This window comes from Lytechinus variegatus, chromosome 2 (genome assembly GCF_018143015.1).
Source record: "Lytechinus variegatus isolate NC3 chromosome 2, Lvar_3.0, whole genome shotgun sequence".
Classification (NCBI taxonomy): domain Eukaryota; kingdom Metazoa; phylum Echinodermata; class Echinoidea; order Temnopleuroida; family Toxopneustidae; genus Lytechinus; species Lytechinus variegatus.
Genome location: NC_054741.1, coordinates 67,753,681 through 67,778,469, shown reverse-complemented (window position 1 = coordinate 67,778,469; position 24,789 = coordinate 67,753,681). Strand labels below are relative to the sequence as shown.

The 24,789-nt window shown below is 37.2% G+C and overlaps 1 protein-coding gene across 2 annotated transcripts; it reads left to right on the top strand.

The window, feature by feature from the left end:
* LOC121408751 (zinc finger protein 729-like) lies at positions 1–23,765 on the top strand. Of its 2 annotated transcripts, none has more exons than XM_041600377.1 (8): positions 1–107; positions 3,226–3,317; positions 3,515–3,709; positions 4,051–4,242; positions 6,194–6,301; positions 6,959–7,066; positions 11,641–11,853; positions 12,361–23,765. In XM_041600377.1, the coding sequence occupies exons 2-8, from the start codon at positions 3,242–3,244 to the stop codon at positions 17,358–17,360; spliced, it is 5,892 nt and encodes a 1,963-aa protein (XP_041456311.1). In that variant the 5' UTR covers positions 1–107; positions 3,226–3,241; the 3' UTR covers positions 17,361–23,765. The 2 variants fall into 2 exon arrangements, with proteins under 2 accessions (XP_041456311.1, XP_041456310.1); XM_041600376.1 differs by having other exon boundaries at positions 11,641–11,871.
* The last annotated feature ends 1,024 nt before the right edge of the window (positions 23,766–24,789 follow it).

Here is a 24,789-nt window from a genome sequence, read left to right as displayed (position 1 = left end):
TGAGGGCGCCCGTTCTCTTTTTTTCCAGCAGTGAAGCAAGCCAAGGATCGAGGAAGCGTAACCTCCTCTTGCCAAAACTTGATCCAGAAAATCTGAAAAATTATAAGGTAAGAACAATATTTTCCAACTGAATGTTTTAGAAATTGTACTTCTATAATAATCATACAATATTAGCTTTTCCATTATTGTTGTGGTCTCAATATATAGGTGAAATTTGAAGTTCATTATTGGAGCTGACTCGTGATTGTTGCGGGAATCCCACACAAGTGTTGGATATTATGGCTGAATCCGCCCTCATATCACACATACGGTACGGTACATTGCATTGGCATTGGCTTGCATTACCATTGGTTTACGTCTACGCGACGAACAAGTTCGAAGAAATTAATCTCAGTACTTTAGGAATCGCTTGTAAGATGTGATTGTGGGTGCAGTGAAAGGGATGTAATGTGCAAAGTGTGAGTGTTGCAGAGATGCCAAGTTCAAAGACCAGCTATGCGTGATATTTTCTGTGAATCTGAGTGAGATCACAGACATTGACCATTGGCATTGTGTACAATGTATACGGATAATATGGGGATAGGCTGTGATCGTTGCGTGTGACAGAGATTTTGAGGGGATAAATAAGAGTCCAAAATGCTTGAGTCTCACGCATAATGCCTGAGACTTGGTAGCTCTGGTATTGGATTTGCATAAGTGCAGAAAGTGTTATGCTAGGATTAGGAATAGGGCAGAGGTGAATTGTGACTGAGTGGATTTATCATCAATGGCAATGCTGATATTCATGATATTATTAGTAATAGTAGGCATGTTGGAAAAAGGGTCAATTGTTTTGAAAGAGGGGGGTCACTGCCAACAGGAAACAATGGACATTCATGACAAGGTAAACGCGAAAATGGGGTGGTTTTCGTGCATGGCTAGGCACGTATGGAGGCATGCATGGAAAGCTAATACTATAGTGTCAAAAACACCCAGCCGAAATAAGGAAAAGATGGCTATAGTTCAATCAAGATGGCTATTTTCATAATTTGCTCTTACTGCAAGTGCAATGCTAATAGCCCATCCAGGCCGGAATCCCCCTATCGTATATCAACTGTGCCAAGCTGAACACCAAACACATATAAAAACACAGTATATGTTAAGTGCTTGCAGCAGTCGCCCCCATTCATCTCTCTCAAGTTCAGTTATTGAATGAGAGTTAGACCCTGGGCACACAGAAAAACTTTAATCAAATGGAAATGTTGACTTCGCTGAGTGCTCAATCGCATGTTGATTCCTGCAGCTGCATAGTTTTTCCTGTGTCTTTTGTGGGAGGTGCAGAATGTGAGTAGTGTCAAAAATGCCAAAAATCATGAAATTTAAATCTCTACGGGAATATAGGACATCTGCACAAAATCTCACTTTAAAGTTTTAGAATGTGTTGGCAGCCTGCCCTTGAATCCTTACGAGTATTTTTTCAGGACGATTTTCATGGATGTTTTCCACTTGATCAGAGTTCTGAATGATGGTAGGACTACTGTACTGAAATTAAATTCAGTCCAGCTTGAGCCTCCCTGTAGGAATAAAGGCAAATTCAATTTCAGATCACGGGTGTCATCATCGGCTGCTGATTGGGACTTTAATCCGACCATGGGGCTTGCCAGGAAGCAAAATTCTGATTTCATTATTCCTAACATAATGAAGAACTTCAAACAAAATAATTCTACCTCTTGGAACTATCATGATTAAATAATGCAAAACGCAATTAAAAATTTGTATGCATCGGATCGCAGTGTGGCTTGGCTTTAGAGTCCGGGTTTAGAGTACGCTGCATGTACCAGTCACAATTCTTTGACTCACTGTCACCTGTTAAAACCAGAGAACAATAGATTTGGTCCACTGAATCTATTATTCTCTGGTTTGAACAGGTAATAGTGAGTCAGAGAATTGTGACTGGTAGTCATTTAGAGTGGGGTCAAGAGTAATCTTAGGAAATTAAGATGAAGATGGATGTGTATAATATGGAGGTCCTGTACTGTTACAATCTTGTACTGTTTCCAAAATGTTTATAATTGTTTTTTTCAACAAGAGAGCAAAGGAGATTTTTTTTTGCTTTGCTGATGACTTTGTTTTGATGAGTGGGACAATGGAAGGACTAACATTTTGAAAATGGAAGAAAGCATTTGAGAATAATAATTTGAAGGTACATGTATGTAAATCTTGTTAAGACAAAAGTGATGGTGACTCGGATGTAGCGAAAGTGTGAAAATAATGTGCCATATATGGAAAGAGCAAAAGAGGGCTGAACAAAAATCTCTGTGGTTGGAGAAATGTGGGAAGTGGATGGATCTGAGATTTTGTGTACATGTGGAAGATACTGGTACCAGGAAAGAGTTGGAGAGATAGTAGAACAGGGTCCCACTTCTAAAGCCTTGTTATGAACAAATGCACAATATCTATGAACAAGTTTACTATTAGCTAAAGGTAATGAAATTGAATTATTTCAGGAAATAATGAAATGGGCCCCAGAACAGGTGGAATCTGTGAGGGATTTTTCATACCATTTGGGTGTTCTTGAAGCTGTTTCTGTTGGTACATGTATTAAGTAAAAACTGGCTTTACGCATTACAGGTGATTCTTAGATGACTTAGTATTCAAGAACATGTTCCAGTTATTTGTAAAGTCGTGTAACTCTGCGAATAGCTCTATAAAACTCCCACTTGGAGTTGGAGGACAGGTAATTGTTGATGGTGGATGTAAAGCGTTTGTGACAGCTAGAAAAGTATATGGGGTGGTGAATATAAGGGAATGTGGAAAGCTGTTACAGAGGGAAATTTTCTTTGAAGGTGAAATAAATGGTGTATAAGTGTTGTGGCAGATTGGTGATACGAGTGGGGCATGGTGTTTGAGTGAAAATGATGTGGACATTTCGAGGACAGAGAGCAATGGTGAGAGGTTACAGAAGTGGTTCATATGGGAGGGGATATTTTTGAAAGTGACATGGGGGCTGGTACATTTAGGGGTGGATAGATGACCCTATTCATGGGACAATAAAAAGCGTAGTGATCTTTGCCCTCATTTTTGTTTTTGTTTGTTCTGATGGTCAAATGATGAAAAAATAAATAGGCCCTTCCCTTACTGGCAAATCGTGGGTCTGCCAGTGCTGTGTATGTATACACATGATTTGAAATTTCACTGAACGCGTATTGGTACCTAATATTTTCTTTCTTACTTGATTCATTTCAGAGCATGGTGAAACAGAATGGAACAGCCTGGCCCTAATTCTTCCTTTAAGGATCCTGATGAAACAATACGTGACCTTATTGGCTTAATTGGAGGTATGCATCCATTATGGATACTCATGTAAATATTCATGTAGCTGATATGTCAAATAAAGATGCTGGATAAGCACCATATCATATTGATGTGCTAGGTAAAATGAAATTTGTGTGTTAATTAGCTACCATAATCAACCACCTGATTTATTAATAACATCTTTGTAACATTGACCCTTTATTTATCAATTGTATAATAGCATACTCTGGAGAGCAAGGAGCCCAGCGAGGTTTCCTGGGAGCAGCGGCTGCTGCCCATGCTAGTCATCTAAGCCACCATGAGCTAGTAGAGAGGGCGAGGAGAGGACCTGACCAAGGGGATGGACACAGACATCAGGCATTCAATTACTTAGTTGCAGCAGCACAGAGATACCATGGCCTCCCTCTTCAAGAACGTAGGTTAAATCTTTCACTTCACTGCATTCAACAATTAGTCCACTCAGAGTCTCTGACATCAAGAAAGTTTTGTTAAAAAAAACATGGAGTTTGGTATTATTGAAGGTTTGGTGAAAGTCCATCAAAGAGCAATACAACTAAGAATTGTGAGTTGCTTTTCCATTATATATGTTTTGTTAATTGCCGTGTTCCGCAAAAGGTGATCATGTTTAGCAGTAGTGCATAGAGTGACCAATGTAAAAAATGACTAGTGCATAATTAGTGAACAACTTTATGAAAGACCACCATGGTTTTGGCATCCAGAAATCAAAGTGCTGTTCACCTTTAATTTTTACCACAGCATACTCGAGAGAAGTTCCAAGCCAGCATGAACAGAGGTCTCTGTCTGTTGCACCCCATCACATCCACCTACCCAATCAAGAGATGGTCGAGAGGGCTCATTCTGTTGGTATTGAGAGGAGGCTGTCTGCGGGAAGCCATCATCAAGAAGCCTTGAACTATCATTCAGATGTCCCTGGTCATCCTCAGCATAGTAAGTCTTTACTTGTATATTAGGGAGTTTTCACAACCACTACTCAATGCTTTCTGGAACATGGAGAATCTATTGTCAAAAGCCCTTCAGGACAAAGCAGTCTTTGTCAAAACTTAGTGAATCAAAACAGCAGTGCCGTCTGTGACCCTGGGGTCCGTTGCAGAAAGAGTTGCGTTTAAACGCAAGTGAAAAAAAATCAATCGCAAGTCCCAAATGCAAGCTGTTGATTGGTTGAAAATCAAGTTGCGATTGATTTTTAGAGTTGCGATTGATTGCAACTCTTTCTGCAACGGGCCCCTGGACAAACAAAGTATCTTCACTTTTCAGTCAACTCAGAACTTAAGGATGATCTGCTGTTCCGGTTCACCAATTTTCGACAAAGTCCTCTAAGCTGTCCATTGTGATTTGACGGCATATTCAATACATTAACTATGTTGTAGAGTATGTCCCCTTTGCGATTGCAAAAACTTAATATCGTAATATAAGGTCGTTGTTGCAGAAAGAGTTGCGATTTAAACACTACTCAGAAAATCATACTCAAGTTCTATAGTGCGTGCATGCTTCTGATTGACTTAGAATCAAGTTGTGTTTGCAACACTTTCTGTAACAGTTACCAGGGGCTTTTTTTGTTCATAAAGACTTGTTATAGGGACATGATGAAATAATGATGAGCTTTGCACGAGTGGTTAATTTTCAAATCTTGCACCATGTTTTAAACCATTCCACAAACACACTAAAAATTTGCCTTGCGACCAGCGATTTTTGCAAGCTTAGTGCACATTGCTGAAGCTTGTAGAAAGCAAGGTTGGGTGGGTGTCAGAAAACACAGTAAAACAGCAATTATTTGTAAACTTGCATCAGTCAAGATCTGATTACCATTTACATGTACACTTGGAAATGTGGTTTCAAATATGTATCACATGCCTTTGCGTTACAGGGCCTATATCTTGCGCAAGTCAATTGCATGGTGCTTGGCGCAGATAGATCTACTTGCTATTGCGAGCCAGACTCGTAGCATGATCGCGGAGCAGTCATTGCCACAGAAAGAAATTTTATCGTGAATGTTTTGAAAAGATTCTGTGAGTAGCAAAACAGTATTGTTTTAAAATCATTTTCACTCCTAGTTGTGATCCTTATTTCAATACCAGTAAGTAAGAAGTGATTGTTATGGGAAATTATTTGTGAATGAAAAGCAATAAAAAATGAAATTTACCTCACCTGTGTTAAGTGCAGCACAATTTGAATTAATTTCTTGCTGAAGGAAACTACGCAATGACTGGGATTTGAACCCATGACCCTCTGTTTCAAAGTCCGGAGACTATTTGAATTCAATTTTAGATCATTTATTTCCACAATAATATATAAAAAAATTAAATGAATATGACTTTGATATTGAAAGATTGTGACAGAGAAACTTTAATGAATAGACAATAGATCTATTATATATGGCCTATCACAATGTTGTACATAATTGAGGTTTTAATTTGATCCAGATGAGTTATTTGTCTTGAACTTAAACATAAAGCAGGGACAGGGTAATGAAAATTTCATCCCTATTGTTTCTCCATCTCCATTCTCTTAGTCTTGGCTGAAAAAAAGTGGCACCTGTGAATATTACTTGACAATGATTGACATTTATTAATTTGAGATGATACTTGTTTCTACAGCTAATAAAATTAAATACCAAAATATGCAACATCGTGCAGCCAAATTAGTTGCCCTGGGGCTCATTGCATAAAAGTTGAAATTATGATAACTTTGCCATCCAGTGGTAACGCTGATCAACAGTCAATCAAAATCAAGGATTCCATGCAATTTACCATTGCATGGCAAAGTTATCATAATTGCAACTTTTGTGCAACGGGGCCCTGGTATTTGCTTCTGATTTTCCAGCATTGTTTTATTGTCCTGTTTGATTGATGTTACCTTATGTATTTGATTTGATCTGTAGCATACCAAAGACCTGCTTCTGCAGGACCATTGGTCCATCGACATCCAATGCCTCAAGAGATGCTCCCCAACAATGCCCCTCCTTCTGCTGACTCCATAGTTAGAGAAGGTAAGCAAGCTTTATCTTGTGTTTTTTTTCTGCAATTTCATAGAGCTTGGGTTTTGCAAAACACTAAGTTTGCAATCATTTGCAAATTTTGATCACAAATTTGTGATGAATAGATCAATTATAACAAGAGCAAATCAACTTTTACCAGACATAAAGCTGTTCGTAAGTTGAGAGTGACTTAAAGAATGACTGGTGAACCTTTCTTACATGCTAAATCATCGCCAATGATGTTCCATTTAACACAAGAAAGGATCACCGGTCGTTCTTAAAGTCGCCCTTAACTTACAAACAGCTTCATGAAACACCCACCAGCAATAGCAGACCGTGACCCCGAGGAGACAAAGCATTGGGGGGGCACTGCATTGTTTGTGTACAATGCCGTGCCCCCCCAATGCTTTGTCTCCTCGGGGTCACGGTCCGCCACTGCCCACCAGTAAATAAATATAGGACTGAAGATTAAGTTTAGGAAGTTAGATCGATGTGTGATTGGGGAATTGTCAAGAATCTGCATTTTTATCTAAAGTCTTATGTCTCATCTCTGCAACTGTTTAGTTTAATGGTATGGATATCAGTAAAATTGTTGATATTAATTGAAAAACCATCATCATATACAGGGTTAAAAGATATCTAATTTAGTATCTTTGATCTTTTCCTCAGCATTTGTACGATCGATGGCAGGAGAAGATGATCAATCAGATTATTTACAACCTTCTGGAGGACAGCCTACTACCCAGCAAACTGATAGTACATCTGTCATTCAAAAAGGTTAGCTATTATTGAGGAGCATGTATTACAATGACTTGACCCTACAAACACTGGGGTGGTCTAAAAGGCCTCTCAACAGTTTGTGATGGATCCACAGTGTGAGAGGTTCATACCAAGTCCTTTCATGCCTTTTCTCTTTCATGTCTTGTACAACTATTAAGACCAAATGTGTGAAACTTTCCTGTACGATTCTGAAATTTTGTAACATGAGCGAATTGTATCTCAGACACAAAATGGCTGAAAAACACAATTTCATATACAAATCCAATGCAAGTTCTGGTTCTAGCCAAGATTCATATATGTGTAATTATATCTACTTCTATGCATTAAAATCAATTTAGATCATATTGTTTATCATTGGAAAAGTGTTGTCAACTATTTCCATTGAGTAAACAAAAAAGAAAAAACCCACCGAAATACATAAGAACTCATTTTGGTACCGAATAGTTTTTAATGTTAATTTGATTAGAATCCAATAGTATAAACAAAAAAAATAGCACTTCAAGGGCTTTATTAACAGATTTACAACAAAAACTATTTTGCATAAAATAGAATAATTGATTAAAAATAGAAATAAATGAATAATTTTTCCGATCAAATGTACGATTTTGTGGCTGATGTCATGGGTGATGTGCATCAGTTACAGTAGATCATCTTTGGCAGTTCAATTTGAGCTGCACTCATCTCTGACATCAGGAGCTAAGCGACTGTCCTCCACTTCACACGATTTTAGATCCCAGTCTTCGGGTTTCTGCAAAATTTCAGAACCAGGCAACTTGACATCTCATTCACTTTCAGACTCTTAAATGTGAAGTACATATGAAGTTCAACATGTTATGGCTATATTTTAGGCCCAGTGAGTGAACGTGGGTGACATTCCTCTTTTCTCTCTCGATCCAAACCATGACCTGATAGTAAGTTCTAACTGCATAAAATTTCAAGGAAGCAGCAGTGGTTGAAGATGTTCTGATGTCATAAATGACTTGGCATTTGTGACTTTCTTCACATGAAAAGGTGTAGTGGGGGGGGGAGGGAACCTCAATGACTATTGCCAAACAAGTGGCCTTAGCCTGGTGCAAAGTTCTTGCATCTAATGATTTGGCTGGTTAACTTAAATGAATGCTAGTGCATATATGTTTTAATGGTGGGATCACTGTGAAGCTCTTTGAGAACTGACTAGTTTCTATGCCAAATAGCCAAGAGATCTTTGTCTTCACTTTTCTGAGTTGTAGATGTATGGCTACGATGCAGCTGTAGATAAGCAATGATGATGACATCTTGTGTTGTGATTACAATGTAGTCACCTTTCCTCAATTTCTTATGCTTGAGATTGATAGATTATTACTTGTTACAATTCCTAGACTGAGAAGTCATGATTTTTGTCTCAGAATTTGGTCGTTGCTGTAAAGTTGACAATGGCAGGGAAATTCCTTCCTGTCTGAATTTATGTGCTGTCTGTCATCAGTGACCCACTTCCATAACTGTCAGACTAAAGTTGCCAAACCTTAGTGCTGAATTGTGAAGTCAACATGCAAATTTGGTATCTTACCATAGTTGATTCCTGTATTCCATGGGAGTTGGTGAATGAGGGAACCACCATCAAAAGCATAATGTTGAGTTTTGTGAATTTTTTTACATGACTTGCTTGAATGATCTGAGATGGCATTGGTCAGATGATATCTGTCAAGGTTTCATTTTAAGAGTTCTTAGCCTTAAAAAAAAGCTGATGGGGAAAAAAACTGAGTTCGTGACTTCTAACCATGCAAGCAAAATATTTCCTGTCTTGTAAATGACCATGTAACAAGAGTGCAAGAGTTATGGCCCTATCCTTTCTCCTGAATGAAAATGTTAGTATTGGTTGCCCAAATGTGGTGTATATAATTTTCTTCCTGATTGACTCATACTCATGGACATTAAAACCTATCTAGGCTACATGTCCTTCACTTCTCAGTGATTGAGCTGACAAAAAAATGATAACAAATACACAAAATTGGGAACTCAGATTTATCTGGCTCTATCTTCATTTTTGTCTAACCTGCATAGCAGAGTGAGACTGTAGGCGCCGCTTTTCCGACAGCGGCGGCATCAACATCAAATCTAAACCTAAGGTTAAGTTTTTGAAATGACATCATAACTTAGAAAGTATATGGACCTAGTTCATGAAACTTGGCCATAAGGTTATTCAAGTATTACTGAACATCCTATTAGAGTTTCATGTCACATGACCAAGGTCAAAGGTCATTTAGGGTCAATGAACTTAGACCATGTTGGGGGAATCAACATCAAAATCTTAACCTGAGGTTAAGTTTTTGAAATGTCATCATAACTTAGAAAATATATGGACCTAGTTCATTAAACTTGGACATAAGCTTAATCAAGTATCACCAAACATCCTGCATGAGTTTCACGTCACATGACCAAGGTCAAAGGTCATTTAGGGTCAATGAACTTTGGCCGATTTGGGGTATCTGTTGAATTACAATCAAAACTTTAAAAGTTTTTGGATCTGATTCATGAAACTTGGACATAATAGTAATCAAGTATCACTGAACATCCTGTGCAAGTTTCAGGTCACATGATCAAGGTCAAAGGTCATTTAGGGTCAATGAACTTTGGCCGAATGGGGGGTATTTGTTGAATTACCATCATAACTTTAAAAAGTATGTTGGTCTAGTTCATAAAACTTGGACATAAGAGTAATCAAGTATCACTGAACATCCTGGCCCGTATTCTGAAGTCAGGTTTAACTTAAACTCAGGTTTAAAGTTGTGGTTTAAGTATGGATGGCCAATTATTACATAAATCGCCAACAATAGAGATATCATATTTCAGCTCATTTGGCTCTCAAAATTCATAATTGTGTAGGAAGTATAAATAGATGATTGTCTTCACCATCGATGAATCAGGAAAGAACATGGTGAACATAAGAAACACACAACTTAATAAAAATTTTGACACTTTTGGCTTCCCATAATTTTAGTACAGAGTTAGACTATGGTCTAAGTTAAACCTGACTTCAGAATACGGGCTCCTGTGTGCATTTTAGGTCACATGACCAAGGTCAAAGGTCAATGAACTTTGGCAATAATGGGGGTATCTGTTCGATTACCATCATAACTTTGCAAGTTTATTGATCTGACTTTTGAAACTTGGACATAAGAGTAATCAAGTATCACTGAATATCCTGTGCAAGTTTCAGGTCACATGATCAAGGTCAAAGGTCATGTGAAGTCAATGAACTTTGGCCACATTGGGGGTATTTGTTGAATTACCATCCTATCTCTGTAAAGTGTATTGGTCCAGTTCATAAAACGTGGAAATAAGAGTAACCAAGTATCATTGAGCATCTTGTGCGAGTTATAGTAGTTTTCAAAGTCAGCACTGCTGCTATGTTGAATCGCGTGATGCAGGTGAGATGCCCAGAGGCATTCCACTTGTTTGCTGTTCACTCATGTAGGAGAGGTTTGTGAATTCTTGCATCATAAAGATGATTTCAAATTTGATTGGAAAAGGTTGGTTAATAGGGATCTCTGCTCTTCTGTCATACTGCCTCCAGATGACAGACCACTTGTGCTCTTGATTGAAATTTGTTTATGCGACCATATTGTTCATAAGTTCATTTCCACATTTGTACATAAAAGATGTCCAAGACATCATTACAGAAGAAAATCACAAATTATCAGAATACAAAGCATAGTACAAAATATACAAAAATACAATACAGACAAAAATGATATATCTAGAATGTGGGGGAGCGAGCAACAAAGGTCAAAGTCCTATCGAGGTTCCTCTCAGAGCCATATGGTAAAAAGATGGATATAAAAACCATCAAAACAATCACAAATATGTATTTAAAAAATTGAAACCTACCCCCTCCCCTTAAGCAGGCATTCTAAGTTGTGAGTGTGGTAAATGTGAATTCAACAGCAAGTTATATCAGAATATGCATTCTGAATATATCATTATAAATAGCCTGTATATGCTAGCTTTTTATTTCAAGGATAATGAAGGAGTAATATATTCATGACAAATTCATCTAGGGGCAGTAGCCATCTTTGAGATCATTTTGGATATTCTGGTAATCCAACGACCAGTAGGAGTTCAGCCAAGATTTAATGGGATCCTTGATCCCCTTTACCATGGGATATATAGTAGTCCCTAGTCAATAAGATGAATAATATGCAATTTATTGTAATTTTAATAAATTGGTAGCCATTTTGAATATGTCAGAAGCCATCTTTGAATTTCACTGGTTCAGGCAATCTACTTGTAATACTAGTTTTAAATGCATTCCTTGACTCACCAAACCATGAGAAAGAGCCAAGTTTGTTGCCTCTTTGGTAAAAATGATTTTGATCTGTATGCATTTCAAGGTTACAGCAGCTAGTTTTGACATCTTTGAAAGGAATCGCTTTTCCATAGTCTGATTTTCATAGATTTTTAATCAGCCGACCCATGGTCCAGGACCACTAGAAATCATAGAAAAAAATCTTTTTTATTCTTGTGTTAGTTTGTTCATATATTGACCTGACTAAATACTTTTACATGATTATTATGTCTGCTCTGTCTTTCAGCTTACGAGCAGGTAATGGGAACTGAAGAATCACCAGAGTCACCATCTCCTCCTCCTCCTGCCCCTCCTGCTCCTGCTCGGCCTGCACCTCATCTTCCTCAACCCAATACAGCTACTATTACTGTATCTCAGCTAGAGATACTCAGTCGTCGTCAACAACAACAACAACAGCAACAACATCATCTGCCTCCTCATTCTTCTCATCAGGGCACTGGTAAAGATTACTTAAATGGTAATGACAACATACTTGTATATATAATTTCATGCCTTCGCCCACCGTTGGTGGTCCGGAGTTATATGTTTTCAGTTTGTCCGTTTGTTCTGTATTTGGTCTCATATCTTGAACTTTTTGACGGGTCAACTTTACTTATCTGACATAGATAGTGATACAGACATAGATTATATCCTTAGAAAATGACCATTCATTGCTTGAGAAGTAGTTTATTTAAAAAAAATGAAAACCTACAAAGATATTTTACTTTGATTGAACACCTGATCAAAATACATTTTCATGTAAAATCACCAAGTTTGATGAATGAAACACATTTCTTTCATATCCTCGACACCATAAATGTTTTAGGACATTCATATTGATATAATCTAGTATTGTTCTGGAATTTAGGAGCATTCACCAAAATTAGAAAAAGGTGGAATGTGACCATGTCATTTGAATGCATTGCAATATATATATTTTATGTCACTTCTTTTTTATTCTTTACAGACCACATAAAGATACCAACCAGCTCAGAAAACATTAAGCATCAACAGCCAGAAGTAGAGTCCCGTCAAGATAAACTGGAGATAGAATATCAAGCTCCAGCTGAAAACATTGATAACATAGAACAGAGGCTTCCGGAAACTGTGGCAGAACCAGTACAGCAGTTTCCCCAAAATGAAGGTGAAGGGAAGGGTGAGAGCCACCATAATGGTGATTCCATGAAAAGTACAGGTAAGACTGCTGCAGAGTCTGGGGTTGCAGATTCTGGAGTGACACAGAGTGCCAAGTGTGCCAGCTGCCTCACCATGTTCATACCAGCAGATGGTCAAGTTGAACCAGGAGTTTTCCCTCTGTGCCCAGGTTGTTTGCAACGCTTCACCAGTACCTTGCCGAGGTGTAAAGAATGCGGTAAGAAGCTTACAACAGATGAAAGCCTTATAACCCACCAGTGTGATGGGCAGGGGGAGAGTTTTATGTGTGAGGTGTGCGGAAAGGTCTTTAGCCTTGCCAAACATCTTTCCCGTCACAAGGTGGTCCATAATCCCTTCAAGGCTCACCAGTGTGACCAGTGCGGGAAGCGATTTGGACGGATGGAGCACCTGAAGCGCCACAGGCTCACCCATGCAGCCAACAAGCCTTACATGTGTGACAAATGCGGGAAGACATTCAGTCGCAGTGACAATCTCAATACTCACAAGTGCAATCTGGGTGAACCTCGTCCCAGACAGAAGCGGAGGCCTCTCACCTTTGAAGACACTGGCGAAGTTCATCCTTGTGACATGTGTGACAAGAAGTTTCCCACCCATCAGAAATTGAAGCGCCACAAGCGGCAGCACAACCAGACAAAGCCCCACCAGTGCAACCAGTGTGACAAATCATTTTCTTGCATAAGTCATTTAAAGCGCCACAGGATGGGTCATCTTGGGGTTAAGCCATTCCCATGTTCTCTCTGTGGAAAGGCCTTTGGTACAACCAGTCATCTTAATAGACATATGATGACTCACACTGGCAGCATCAAACAAGTCCAACAGCCACTTCCTCCCATCAGCACCAATAGCCACTTTCCTCTTATAATCAACAAGGATCCTCCGAATGAAGATTCAAGACGAAGCCATTTTCCTTCTCACCAATATGAAGATCCTGATGATCGGGAGCACAACACAGATATGTATTGCTGTCACCTGTGTAAGAGATACTTTAATAATCCAATCAGCCTAAATCAGCATCAGTGCTTTCCTGCTGATGAAAGCCATGACCAAGGTTCTTCTGTGCAAGAATCTTTTGCGTCGCCACCTGCTTCAAGCAGCAATCATTACAACTCAGCCATGACAACTCCAACTACAACTGCACCCTTGCCAGCTCAGCCCGAGGCAACACCTCCAGTATCTACTCTACCACAGCCTCTTGAAGCCGTTGGATTATCACCGAAGATTGGGATGCCTTTGCCATCTCAAGGATATAAAGATTTAGTAGAGACTGCACAACACCTGATTGTTGAGAAAGAACCTCACCCAGAGTCTCTGAAACCTGGAGAGAAAGGCAGTGAACCTGTGCAAGACCACAAAAATGTAAGTGAAATTGATACAAGTAAAGATATCATTGAAAATGAGAAGAATCAGTTGATACCTACTGAAAGCAGGGACCAGATGCTCACTGAAGAAGAAGTTCAGAAAAGACTGTTTACGTGTAAAGTATGTGGTATTTTTTGTGGTTCCCTGTCAGGTCTCCAGCTGCATGTACAAGTTCATACTCTTGAACGCCCATACAAGTGCGAGACATGTGGCAAACGTTTCCGAAGACAAAGTCACATGGAACGTCATCGCCTTATTCATTCTGGTGTCAAACCATTTTCATGTGATATTTGTGAGAAGACGTTTACCCGTCCCGATAACTTGAATTTCCATCGAAGTACTCATTTCAAGAATGAGGAATGTGAGCCGATCCCCTGTGGAACCTGTGGAAGAAAGTACCCAAATGTTGAAATCTTTGGAAAGCATAAATGCATTGATCCAGCAACAGCAGCCAAACTGCCAGTACATCTCCAACCCAAAGTGAAAAAGTACTACATTGGTGAAAATGAAGAAAAATCATGTGAAGTGTGCGGCAAGGTGTTTCGATCAGGGAGCAGGTTGACCAGACACATGCTGATTCACTCTCGGCCAAATAGCTTCAAATGTGATGTCTGTACCAAGGTCTTTAATAGGCGGGATCATTTAAAAAGGCACCAGCTCACTCACTCTGGCATCAGACCATATGGTTGTACTCAGTGTGGAAAGCGCTTTGTACGCAATGACCATTTACAGCATCACATGCGTTGTCACCTGGTTAGTGAGACAGCGAGCAAGGGCAGAGGCGGAGGAGTAGAAGGAGCAGATAGAGAAATAGGAAGGGGAAGAGGCAGGGGACGACCAAGAGGCAGACCAAGAGGCAGGGGGAGACCAAGAGGTGTAGGAAGAGGGAGAGGCAAACTAGCTCCTGTCAAACCAGACAATGCTTTCTTCTGCCATGTTTGTGGAATGAGATTCAGCAACATGGCTGAACTGGAGCAGCATGAATGTACCAGCACTTCCCCAAGCCAAGCTGTTATGACAGTTCCTAAACCGCTGCAGAGGATTTCCCAAAGAAAGCGTAAATCCAGGTTGCATTTGACCAGAAGGAAGATAAGTAAAGGCCCTACAGTCAAAGAAGATGAACATGATATGGGAATAAATGAAGAAGCAGGACCTTCGCGCAGGAAAAGCACCAGACCAAGGAAAAATTCAATGAGACGGTTTAGTGCAGTCCTGACGAGTGATGTTAGTGATGATGAAGGGGCTAAAGGAACAATAGCATGGGACCATGATACTCCATACCCAAGTAGAAAGATAGGTAACCTTGAGCCAAGAGAAACCCAATTGCGTTCTTGTAGAGAGAACAAGCTGCATACCTGTGACATATGTGGGAATGTATTTCATCATTTCCAGCTTTTCCAACAGCATCAAATGATCTGTGCATACAAGACTTCGTCTATGTTCTATGATGAACCTGAACCAGAGCTAGATCCAGGGCCAGAGGAGATAGAGAGTGAACATGAGGAAGAGCATATAGAGGTTCCTGAACCAGATGTACCGATGAACACTGCAGTTGTCCTTGCTGGACAAGTAACAAAGGGTACTGATGAGGATGTCACTTGTGGTGTTTGCGGGAAGTCTTTCAACAAAATGGAGAAGCTGATGAGACATGTGAAGATTCACACAGCAGACAAGAAATACGAGTGTGAGTTTTGCCAAAAGACGTTTGGCCGGTCAGATCATCTTGCTCGGCACAGACGTACTCACACAGAGAAGAAATTCCATTGCAAGAGATGCGATGACAGGTTCAAAGATGTCAAGGAATACCGTCTCCACATGGAAACTCACAAGGAGGCTCCAGTTGAAAAAGCTTATTCTTGCACGATGTGTGATATGTCGTTTCCGAAGCACACTACTCTCATCAAGCACAAACTAAGCCACAATGTGGAAGGTCAGCATCAGTGCAAAAAATGTGGGGATGCATTTCCAGATGAGACTAATTTACAGTCTCATGAGTGTCAGCAAGACGAAGAAAAGGTTCACACATGCTTAGATTGTGGCAAAGGTTTCAAGACAGTGTATGCTCTCACTCGCCATCTCTTTTGCCACACTGGATTGCGCCCCTATGAGTGTGATAAGTGTGGCAAAAAGTTCACACGTAGTGGACATTTGCGTCGCCACCAGATTTCACATTCTGATGAAAAACCATACAGCTGTGACCTCTGTGACAAGAAATTTAGAAGAATCGACCATATGCGGATTCATAGAAAAACGCATGAAAAAAAGGCCAGAGAAAAGAGAGAACCGTCTGAAAGGCCATATGGCTGTGATGTCTGCAATAAGAAATTTCGAACAGAGCCTGCTTTGGAAAGACACAAAACTCGCCATACGGTAGAACGTCGCTATATGTGTGACATCTGTGGTAAAACCTTCAAGCGAATGGATAATTTAAGGATGCATAATCGAGTACATACTGGGGAAAAGCCACATACCTGCAAGGAATGTGGCAAGCAGTTCTCACATCACACTGCTTTAAGAGGTCACATGCGTACTCACTCTGATGAACAACCATACGTGTGTGAGATTTGTGGACGTGCCTTCAAGCATCCACACAATATGCGGTCTCACCAGTATGTACATGGCCTTCAAAAACCCTTTAACTGTGAACATTGTCAAAAGCCATTCAGAGACACTTACCATCTGAGGTTGCACATTTCTCGATGCCATGATCCAGACAGGGTCAGGAAACCCCGTGGTGGAGGAAGAAAATCAAGTACTTCAACTACAAGTGCAACTGCATCTGCTTCAGCTGCTGCTGCTGCTGCTAGTGCTGCCAGTGCTGCTGCAGCTGCTGCTGCGGCTGCAGCGAGTGCCAGTAATCTGATAATCAACCCTAACCAGCCGGTTGAACAAAAGCCTGTGATAAACTCTCCAGTTTCAGAAGCAGGACCGTCTATTACACCTCACCAGGCGACAGAGAGTCCATCACCCATCCCTCCACCACACTTGAAGAAGAATCCTTTAGCATGTGAGAGGTGTCACCTGGCTTTTCCGAATGTTGACCTACTTCACACTCACCAATGCCCAGCACTATATCACATGTCTCATGTGTCCCATACATCTCATAGTTCCCACGCCTGCAATCGCTGTAACCGAACATTCCAGGACTCTCATCAGTTGAGGATGCATTTGCTTACACACAAAGAAGATCCCTCTGTCATATGTGCCATCAGTGCCATTCAGGAGAATTTTGAGGAACCTCAGGCTATTCAGCAGAGGTACCAGATGGCTGTACATCCTGATCACCCAGGACCATTGGCATACACTGTACCCCACCAAACACCTTACATGATATCCCAGTCTAATCAGCTTGCTTACTCAGTCGCCCACTCTCTTCCCAATCCTAGAGCTCACGGTACACATGGAGAAGTGCCATCTTACCAGATGCTCTAGACCAAAGTCTCTGAAGTTATCTTCTCTATCTTCTGTATATACTGAAAAGGGATATGATGAAGGTGCACCAGATTACATCAGTATTCTTGTACATTGATAGTCGTACAGTTTGTTTCTCAGTAATCAAAATTTCATATAGAATGATTGTGGTGCTCACATCTCCCTTTAATTCAATACAAATATATACTCATGGATGTTACTTTGACTTTGTATATCTAATAGACCTTCTAGAAAGACAGACTGAATTATTTTCCAAGCAGCCTGTTTCCTTCAAGATATTGATAGTGGACTTCACATTATATATATACAAGAAAAGCTATTGTACTATTGAATCATTATTTCCTTTTTCATCTGGTTTGGGATTTACTTTTTATTTTAACTTTTCCACTTTTCTAATTTTTGCTAATTCTACAGTATATGAAATGTATTATTGTGACTGGTGTGAAGGCTTCTGTCATTTTATTGGGGAGGACTTTGGAATTGGTGACTGTATTTTTTTTTTATGGAGACCAGTCCTTCTGGGAGATGATCTTGCCAAAATGATATTCGACATCTCTTTTCAAGATAAATTCATTGTAATTGTACTTGCAAATGCCATTTACCTGTATAATCGTGGTGTGAGATGTAATTGTGGAGTTATTTTCTGCATTTGCTTCATGCCCTTCACACAGTGTGTATATATACATGAAGTGTGTGTCTCAAATCACATGAAATATGAATGCTCCCACAATATCATGTAAACTGCAGGAAAATTCTGTACTGATGCTTCTATTACAAGTGTGTTATTGAATGTATTACGTTATTACAATGTGTAGACACTCATGTAGTCAGAAAGTATTATAATACTTGTAAATATCTTGCTAGTGCATTTGGGAAATAATGTGCACATGGTGTTACCATGTAATTTACTAAAGAGAAGAGAGGTGTCTTTGATTTTCTGTATGAAATAGAAAAGAGTTATACTTTATTATATGAACTTTTTGACCTTTCTATCATTAAATATATAGTGTAATGTATTGATAGATTTATGATATATATATATTCACAGGTAAAGTATGCCATAGAGTACCATTTTATGTCATGTTTGATGTTTGATACTGATGAAGATATTTGTTACTGTTGTGTGTTTTGATGTACTGTCAAGAAGCCTGTCCCTACAAAGTTTGTTCTCATCAGACTGTATGAAGTTTAAAATTCAGGACATTCTTAATAATGAGACCGTATTAGTGTCTAATTATGAATAAGCCTCAGACATTTATTTTGATATTTCGAGGGTAAAGAGTTCTGACTAGTGCAAAGTACTTTCACCAAAAAGGCTATTCACAGTGAGTTGCACCAGAAGAAAATATTCATTGATTTCATTATTACATTTTAAAGTTACCTGGTAAAGAATGCCTGCGTTGAATATGTTATGAGATGCTTAAGAAATTTAATGGGCCCCAAAAAACCTACCTAGTATCCTCTGCACTGTTGCCTATTTACCACAAGTTTCTGTTATTGGGATTAAAGGGCCATAGTTTCAATCATATTTCACTTCGGGACAGGCTCTTGACAGAAAACAAATATTATATATTAGTGAAAATGCATGCATGATGTATATGCATGTATTACTACACTGAATTTTATGTTACATATTTGTTTTTGTATGTTAATTATATGTGTTTATATGTATTTATTATGGCAGAATCAATTGTATGGTTAAGTGTTATGAAATAGGGGGTACTAATTTTTTTATTTTCCTATTTTGATAAATTAGTAACTTAATTGTGTGATATTTTATGTGACAATTGCCTTGCTGTTTAAAGGTACTATTATTCTTGTAAATCGCTTCTTCTGGATTAGGCTAAAATAGGTGGGTAGTGCTAATATCGAATTAAATTTATTTTGCATTTTTCCCTGAAGTCATGGTTGCAGTAATGATGTCAAAAAGTTTGCACCTATATGTACTACTATATTATAAATTTATTCTATATTTTATATAAATTTCTACATCTTAATTACCAATGATTCGGGAGAAAATGGACCTGAATAACATTTCATTTGATTTTTATTTCCACAGATTGCAATTTCATTAATGACATGAAGTTGTTTTTTGAGGCATCATGGTTCATTTTGCTTGACTCTTTAATAAAAAAATGATTAATCAAGTCAGTCACTATTTTCCTTAGTTAGAAATTGAACAATGTTGTGTAAATTGAACTGGAATATTAATTTTCCCATCAGTTGTGCGAGATTCAACAAATTTTGAAACTTTTTGATGCTTGAAGAATTACAATGTGATGGGTATTTCATGCTATAGAAGTATTAAGTTTATTTCTAAAATACATTTTCTGATTTTTAAATCAGTCAATTACTATTGAATAAGAAGACAATCATTCCCAAGCCTTATTGGAAGACTGTCTTCAGATTCCTGTAGGAGTTGTATGTTTCCATTAGAAGATATCATGTATATCAAGAAATAGTTATTACTACAAGTAACAGAAATATACAGTAGCTTATCTTATTCAATGCATTTTCTTCAAAAAGAAATTGTCTATACCAAGAAAATAGTGCTATTACTATTTCATGTAGCAAAATATGCACTAGCCTATTTTATTCACTACAATTATGGTCAAAGGTCCAGGACTGACTTGATATGTCGTAGTCCTTGATTTGTTTATGAGCCTTATTGTATCTACTTGTTAATACAGTAATTGTATTTTGGCCCTTTGCTACCTGTATGTTATATTAATGTGTGATTGTGTATGCATCATTTCTTGTTTAATTGTATGTAACTGTGTACCACATGCAATGTCCTATGTAGAGCACAATCATGTATTTACTATTTAATTGTTTAATATGTTGATTGCAAAAATACTAAACAATGTAGGGTTCAAAAGCCCAATTGGCCATTTTCTAGTGGGAGTTAAAAGATGGTAATGATCTAAACTAAACTAGTTGTTGAAAAATGGCATAGCAATATTATGTTCTTTTGCTTAAGATTTCCATGATGGTTTGTTCACAAGTACCTTTGATTTTAAGTCTTAAAAGTCATGTGAATGATAATTGAAGTCAACTTAAATCAAGACAAACCTATTGTACAATGTTTTTACTCTTTCTTGATGTTAGACAAAGAAAGTAAAAAGATAGATAAATATATTGCCAACATCATAGATTTCATGAGATTTTAGTCAGGGGTGGTAAGTTCATGTATATATTCAAAATTTTCCTTGAAATTCATTAAAAATTGGCTGTGATATAATCTGAATGATTATATTACTTTATATTAGGCCAGGGAGCCTGCTCTCTGCCACTCCAGTTTTAGGTCTGACTTATCTTCAAATTACAAATTTCTTTGTTCTTGAGGTTGGTATTATAATCATTTAGTTTCTTTCTGATCTTGAGTATATCTAAAGTCACTCATAGAATATACTCTGGAATTCAAGGAATTATATACAAGAAATATCTTAATTATTAAATCTTAATTATTTAAAATCCCTGACCAATTGAACTATCAATTTACAAATTACTTTCATATATGTTTACTAAATGCATTACATGTACTTTGTTTTCATAGTGTTATGTAAAGACCAAACCATAGTTGAGGTCCCTTCTATACACCCTCATGTAAAACAGAGGTAGGTTGCGAAATATGTTTAAACGAAAAACTTCGTTAACCAGAAAAAGAAGGATTTTAAGATGTTTATTTTCTATCTTGATAATTGGTTTTGGAGATCACTCTGCACTGAACATGTAAGCATTTTAATAATATGATTTATAGAATTTACCACCTAAGGATATGATTATATATTGAAGATATTTTCTTTTTTTAATTTTAAGATAGCTATTGTAGGCATGGTATGTATTTTGTATTTTTGAAATGTTGGGTGTGAATCATGTCTTAAGAATTTTTTGTAAAAACATTTGCAAATGGTTATTCAACATATCATTTAGAATCTTGCAGATCTCCCTATCTAATTTGCAATTTTGTTTGAAATATGCAAAGTGCTTTTTATTACTATTAGATTGATTATTGGTGTCACAGATTTCAATGTTCACTTGATTTAGTGTGCTTGTAATTTCATTGTTAGTTTAGCAGAAAACAATCATTTTCATAGAAATATATATATATAGATATATATTTACACATATATTTAGGTAGGTCTATCTCTCTCTTTCTCTCTCACTCACTCAAATTATATATATATATATATATATATTATGTATACAAGCGCTCATACACTTGTGCAAAATGTGTGGCTCAAAACTTTAAAGAACAGAGTATGGTATATGATAAGTAGTGTGTTCATGTTGAGTCACCAAAATATGAACATTTTTAGGTACAATTTAGGGAGTGTTCGAATTCATTACACTTAAAATCATGTTCGGAAAATTTCTTTTGTATCTTCGATATTTTCTTGGGTTTTCCATTGTTTCAAGTGATACCATTAGATGGGTACAGTATTTTGAGTGAAATGAACTGATTTCCATTTATTAACATGTCAATGTTGCTACATGTATGAGTATGATATGTATTGTAACCAAAGCTACTGAAAGACATGTTGGGTAGATACTTTGTTGCGTTAATGGCAGGTTAGCCATTTTTTTTTCTTTTTATGGCAGGTTTTATTTTATTTTTTTAAAACTTCATAAATCATTTTCTTTGGAATCGCTGTCGCATTACCTCTGTTTTTTCCTTTTTCAATATTTCTTTTAGTAATTCAAAAATGTTTCATTTTTGTACTTGTGAAGTGTGGTGAATACAACAGGTCATCAAATTATTTTGAAGAAAAAGATGAGTATCATTTGAAATCTCAACATGATTTATTTGAAAATAACTTTTTTAATCCATTTAACAAATCAATTAGTTTAGTTGGACATACTGAATTTTTAGTTGAATGGAAGAGAAATTAATACTTTTTATTGGTTGGCCAATTTTCTCATGAAGTCTTAATGGTGAAACAAATCATGCTTGCTTTATAGAGGTTGTATACACAGTTGTTTTTTTGATTCATTGAAACCTGTATATAAAGAATATCTAAAGGAGACAAGAAATTGGTATTTTATGAACACATGGCCTAAGATGAATTCAACTACAGAGCACATTTACTCATAGCAGCCATATTTATTTATATATTTATATTTTTTTTGGGGGGGGGGAATCCAAAGAACAATAAAAGAATTTTTAATAAATTATGCAATAAGCAAGGTGTGTTGCTATGTGAGTGCATGTAGTGCATAAATCACGTTGAAGATCCAAATTATAATTTTTTTATAAATAACAGCACCCAAACACTGAGTATAGATATGGAAGGTTCTTTTATTACATGTTCAGTGGGGGAAAATATTCAAGGGAAATCAAATTTGTGGTCATTATAGACAGGTTGTATTTCTACACATACCTTTGCTGAAGAAGGTTTGACTGTATTTGGGATGCCAGTTGAATCTGCTTTGGTATGTGTATGTTTCCCACCTCTCACTAAGTTTATATTTCTTACCAATGGGGAATGAGAAATAGTGTACTTTTGTCCATATGTCAAAGGTTCCACAGACAATCATAAGTTGGAGGCCAAATATACACTTGTAAAAATGATGTGTTTATAATATACTTGTACCAGTCAAGACAGTATATAGCCAGTGATTTCAAACATTTTACATATGTGATGCCATTTTTTTTATGAATAATTTTCTTTATCTTTTTAATGTTTATGTGAATATAAAAAGGAAAATGGGATGAAAACAGCATGTAAGCACAGGACATTTTTTTTTTCATTTTGGATTTTGTTTATTGAAAAAAAAAATGAATCAACAACTTTTTTGTGTGTGGAAGATGTGAATTAGCCTTAAAAGGCCATTTATGTTGATATTCTTTTTCTGTTCTCTTTCAGGACTCTCATCTCATTTTCATTTTGTGCAAGCTCCCATTAGTAAGGAATGGAATACCCTTTTTCCCTTTTTTATGTTATCTTCTATATACATCTGAAGTAACGTTATTGTTTCAGGCTTTATGTTATCCTCGCCATGTAAAGAATGAAGATCTTATTTTATTTGTTTCACACATTGATCATCTTTATCCTTAATGTTTCATTTTATTCAAGTGCGTATGTTTGTTTGATAAAGATGCAAAGCTAAAAATCAATGAAATAATGACTTTTGTATTGCACATTTAGTATTATAAATGATTTATGTTGACTACATATATGTATCAGTGTCCGTACAATGTTTTATGATGTTGATTAACTTAATGCACCCAGAATGCAGTACAAAAACTCAAATTTTTGTGTCATTTAAAGTCTTGAAATAAGTATCAGATTAGATAGTAATGTAAAACAGAAAGAGAGAGAGAAACAAAGACTCCAGAATGTGTAATTATTTTTCAGCTTCACTTTGTATACATTTATTGGACTCTAATAAATTCCTTGCCATGCTATAATCTTGTCTGCAGATATTATTTTTATTTGTATAAATTGTTTTTGCAGTTTGCTTAAGAACAGGACTCTAACACAAAGGTTTGCCATCCACTGCTAAAAGGCATTGGCCAATCAAGAACATTGTTGCATGTGCATTTTGTTTCAGGTATTGAGCAGAAACAAATATTAGCCTTTTATATTTGCAATTGGATTGCAAACCTATAATATGTTGCAGGGCTCAAACCTACCTGGGATTGAAATATGGCATCCTGAAGTAATAAAACATGATTTTAAAAGCTCCATGAAATCTGATATGTCAAGACTTGAAAAAAATAGAAATTTAATATTCACATTTGATTTTGGAATAAGTCAATGACGACTGTACACTCCCAATTATAAGTAAGAGGCTCTGTTTTTTACTTCTTGAACCAGACTTGACTCTTTAATACATCTTGAGTTGTGTGCCCTGCAAAACTGATTATGTTGTTGGTCCTTGTGTCCAATTGAATCATAAAACATTGTTTCTTCAATAAACTATGATGATAGAAGCATACTTAAAAGGTGGAGAAACAAGGGAGGATAGAGAGGGGATAGAGAGATGAGGCTTCTCCTAGGTGAGGGAGGGAGAGGGAGAGCAAACAATACAAACAAAGCAAAACTTGCTTTACATATGATTACAAACTCTTTGATACAAGACCGTAGATGTCTTGTGACATTTCAAAGTGGATGCCATATGCTTTTACATATGGACTTCCAAAATGGACCTTGAACAAGTCATAATCCTCAATCAGATATCTAACCAAATATTGTCTTTTTTATCCTAAAATGCCTGAAATATATCACTGTCATGATTGGATTGAAATCTTTGCATTTTTTTCCTGATTTTGGCCTTTTCACTTTGAGGTTACATTCCTCGTGATAAATAACCCTCTTTTATATACATGCTTTTGTGTACTTTCACAGTATCCCAAACCCTTATTGATTTAATATTCACATTTAAGTTATACATATGCCCTGGTATTTCGCTAAAATGATGCCTT

Bases quoted from the DNA above. Each gene is read 5' to 3' on its own strand.
- LOC121408751 (XM_041600376.1), top strand. From the start codon at position 3,242: ATGGAACAGCCTGGCCCTAATTCTTCCTTTAAGGATCCTGATGAAACA. The intron at 3,710-4,050 runs GTAGGTTAAATC...TTTTTACCACAG, and splicing joins TGGCCTCCCTCTTCAAGAAC to CATACTCGAGAGAAGTTCCA. The intron at 6,302-6,958 runs GTAAGCAAGCTT...TCTTTTCCTCAG, and splicing joins TGACTCCATAGTTAGAGAAG to CATTTGTACGATCGATGGCA.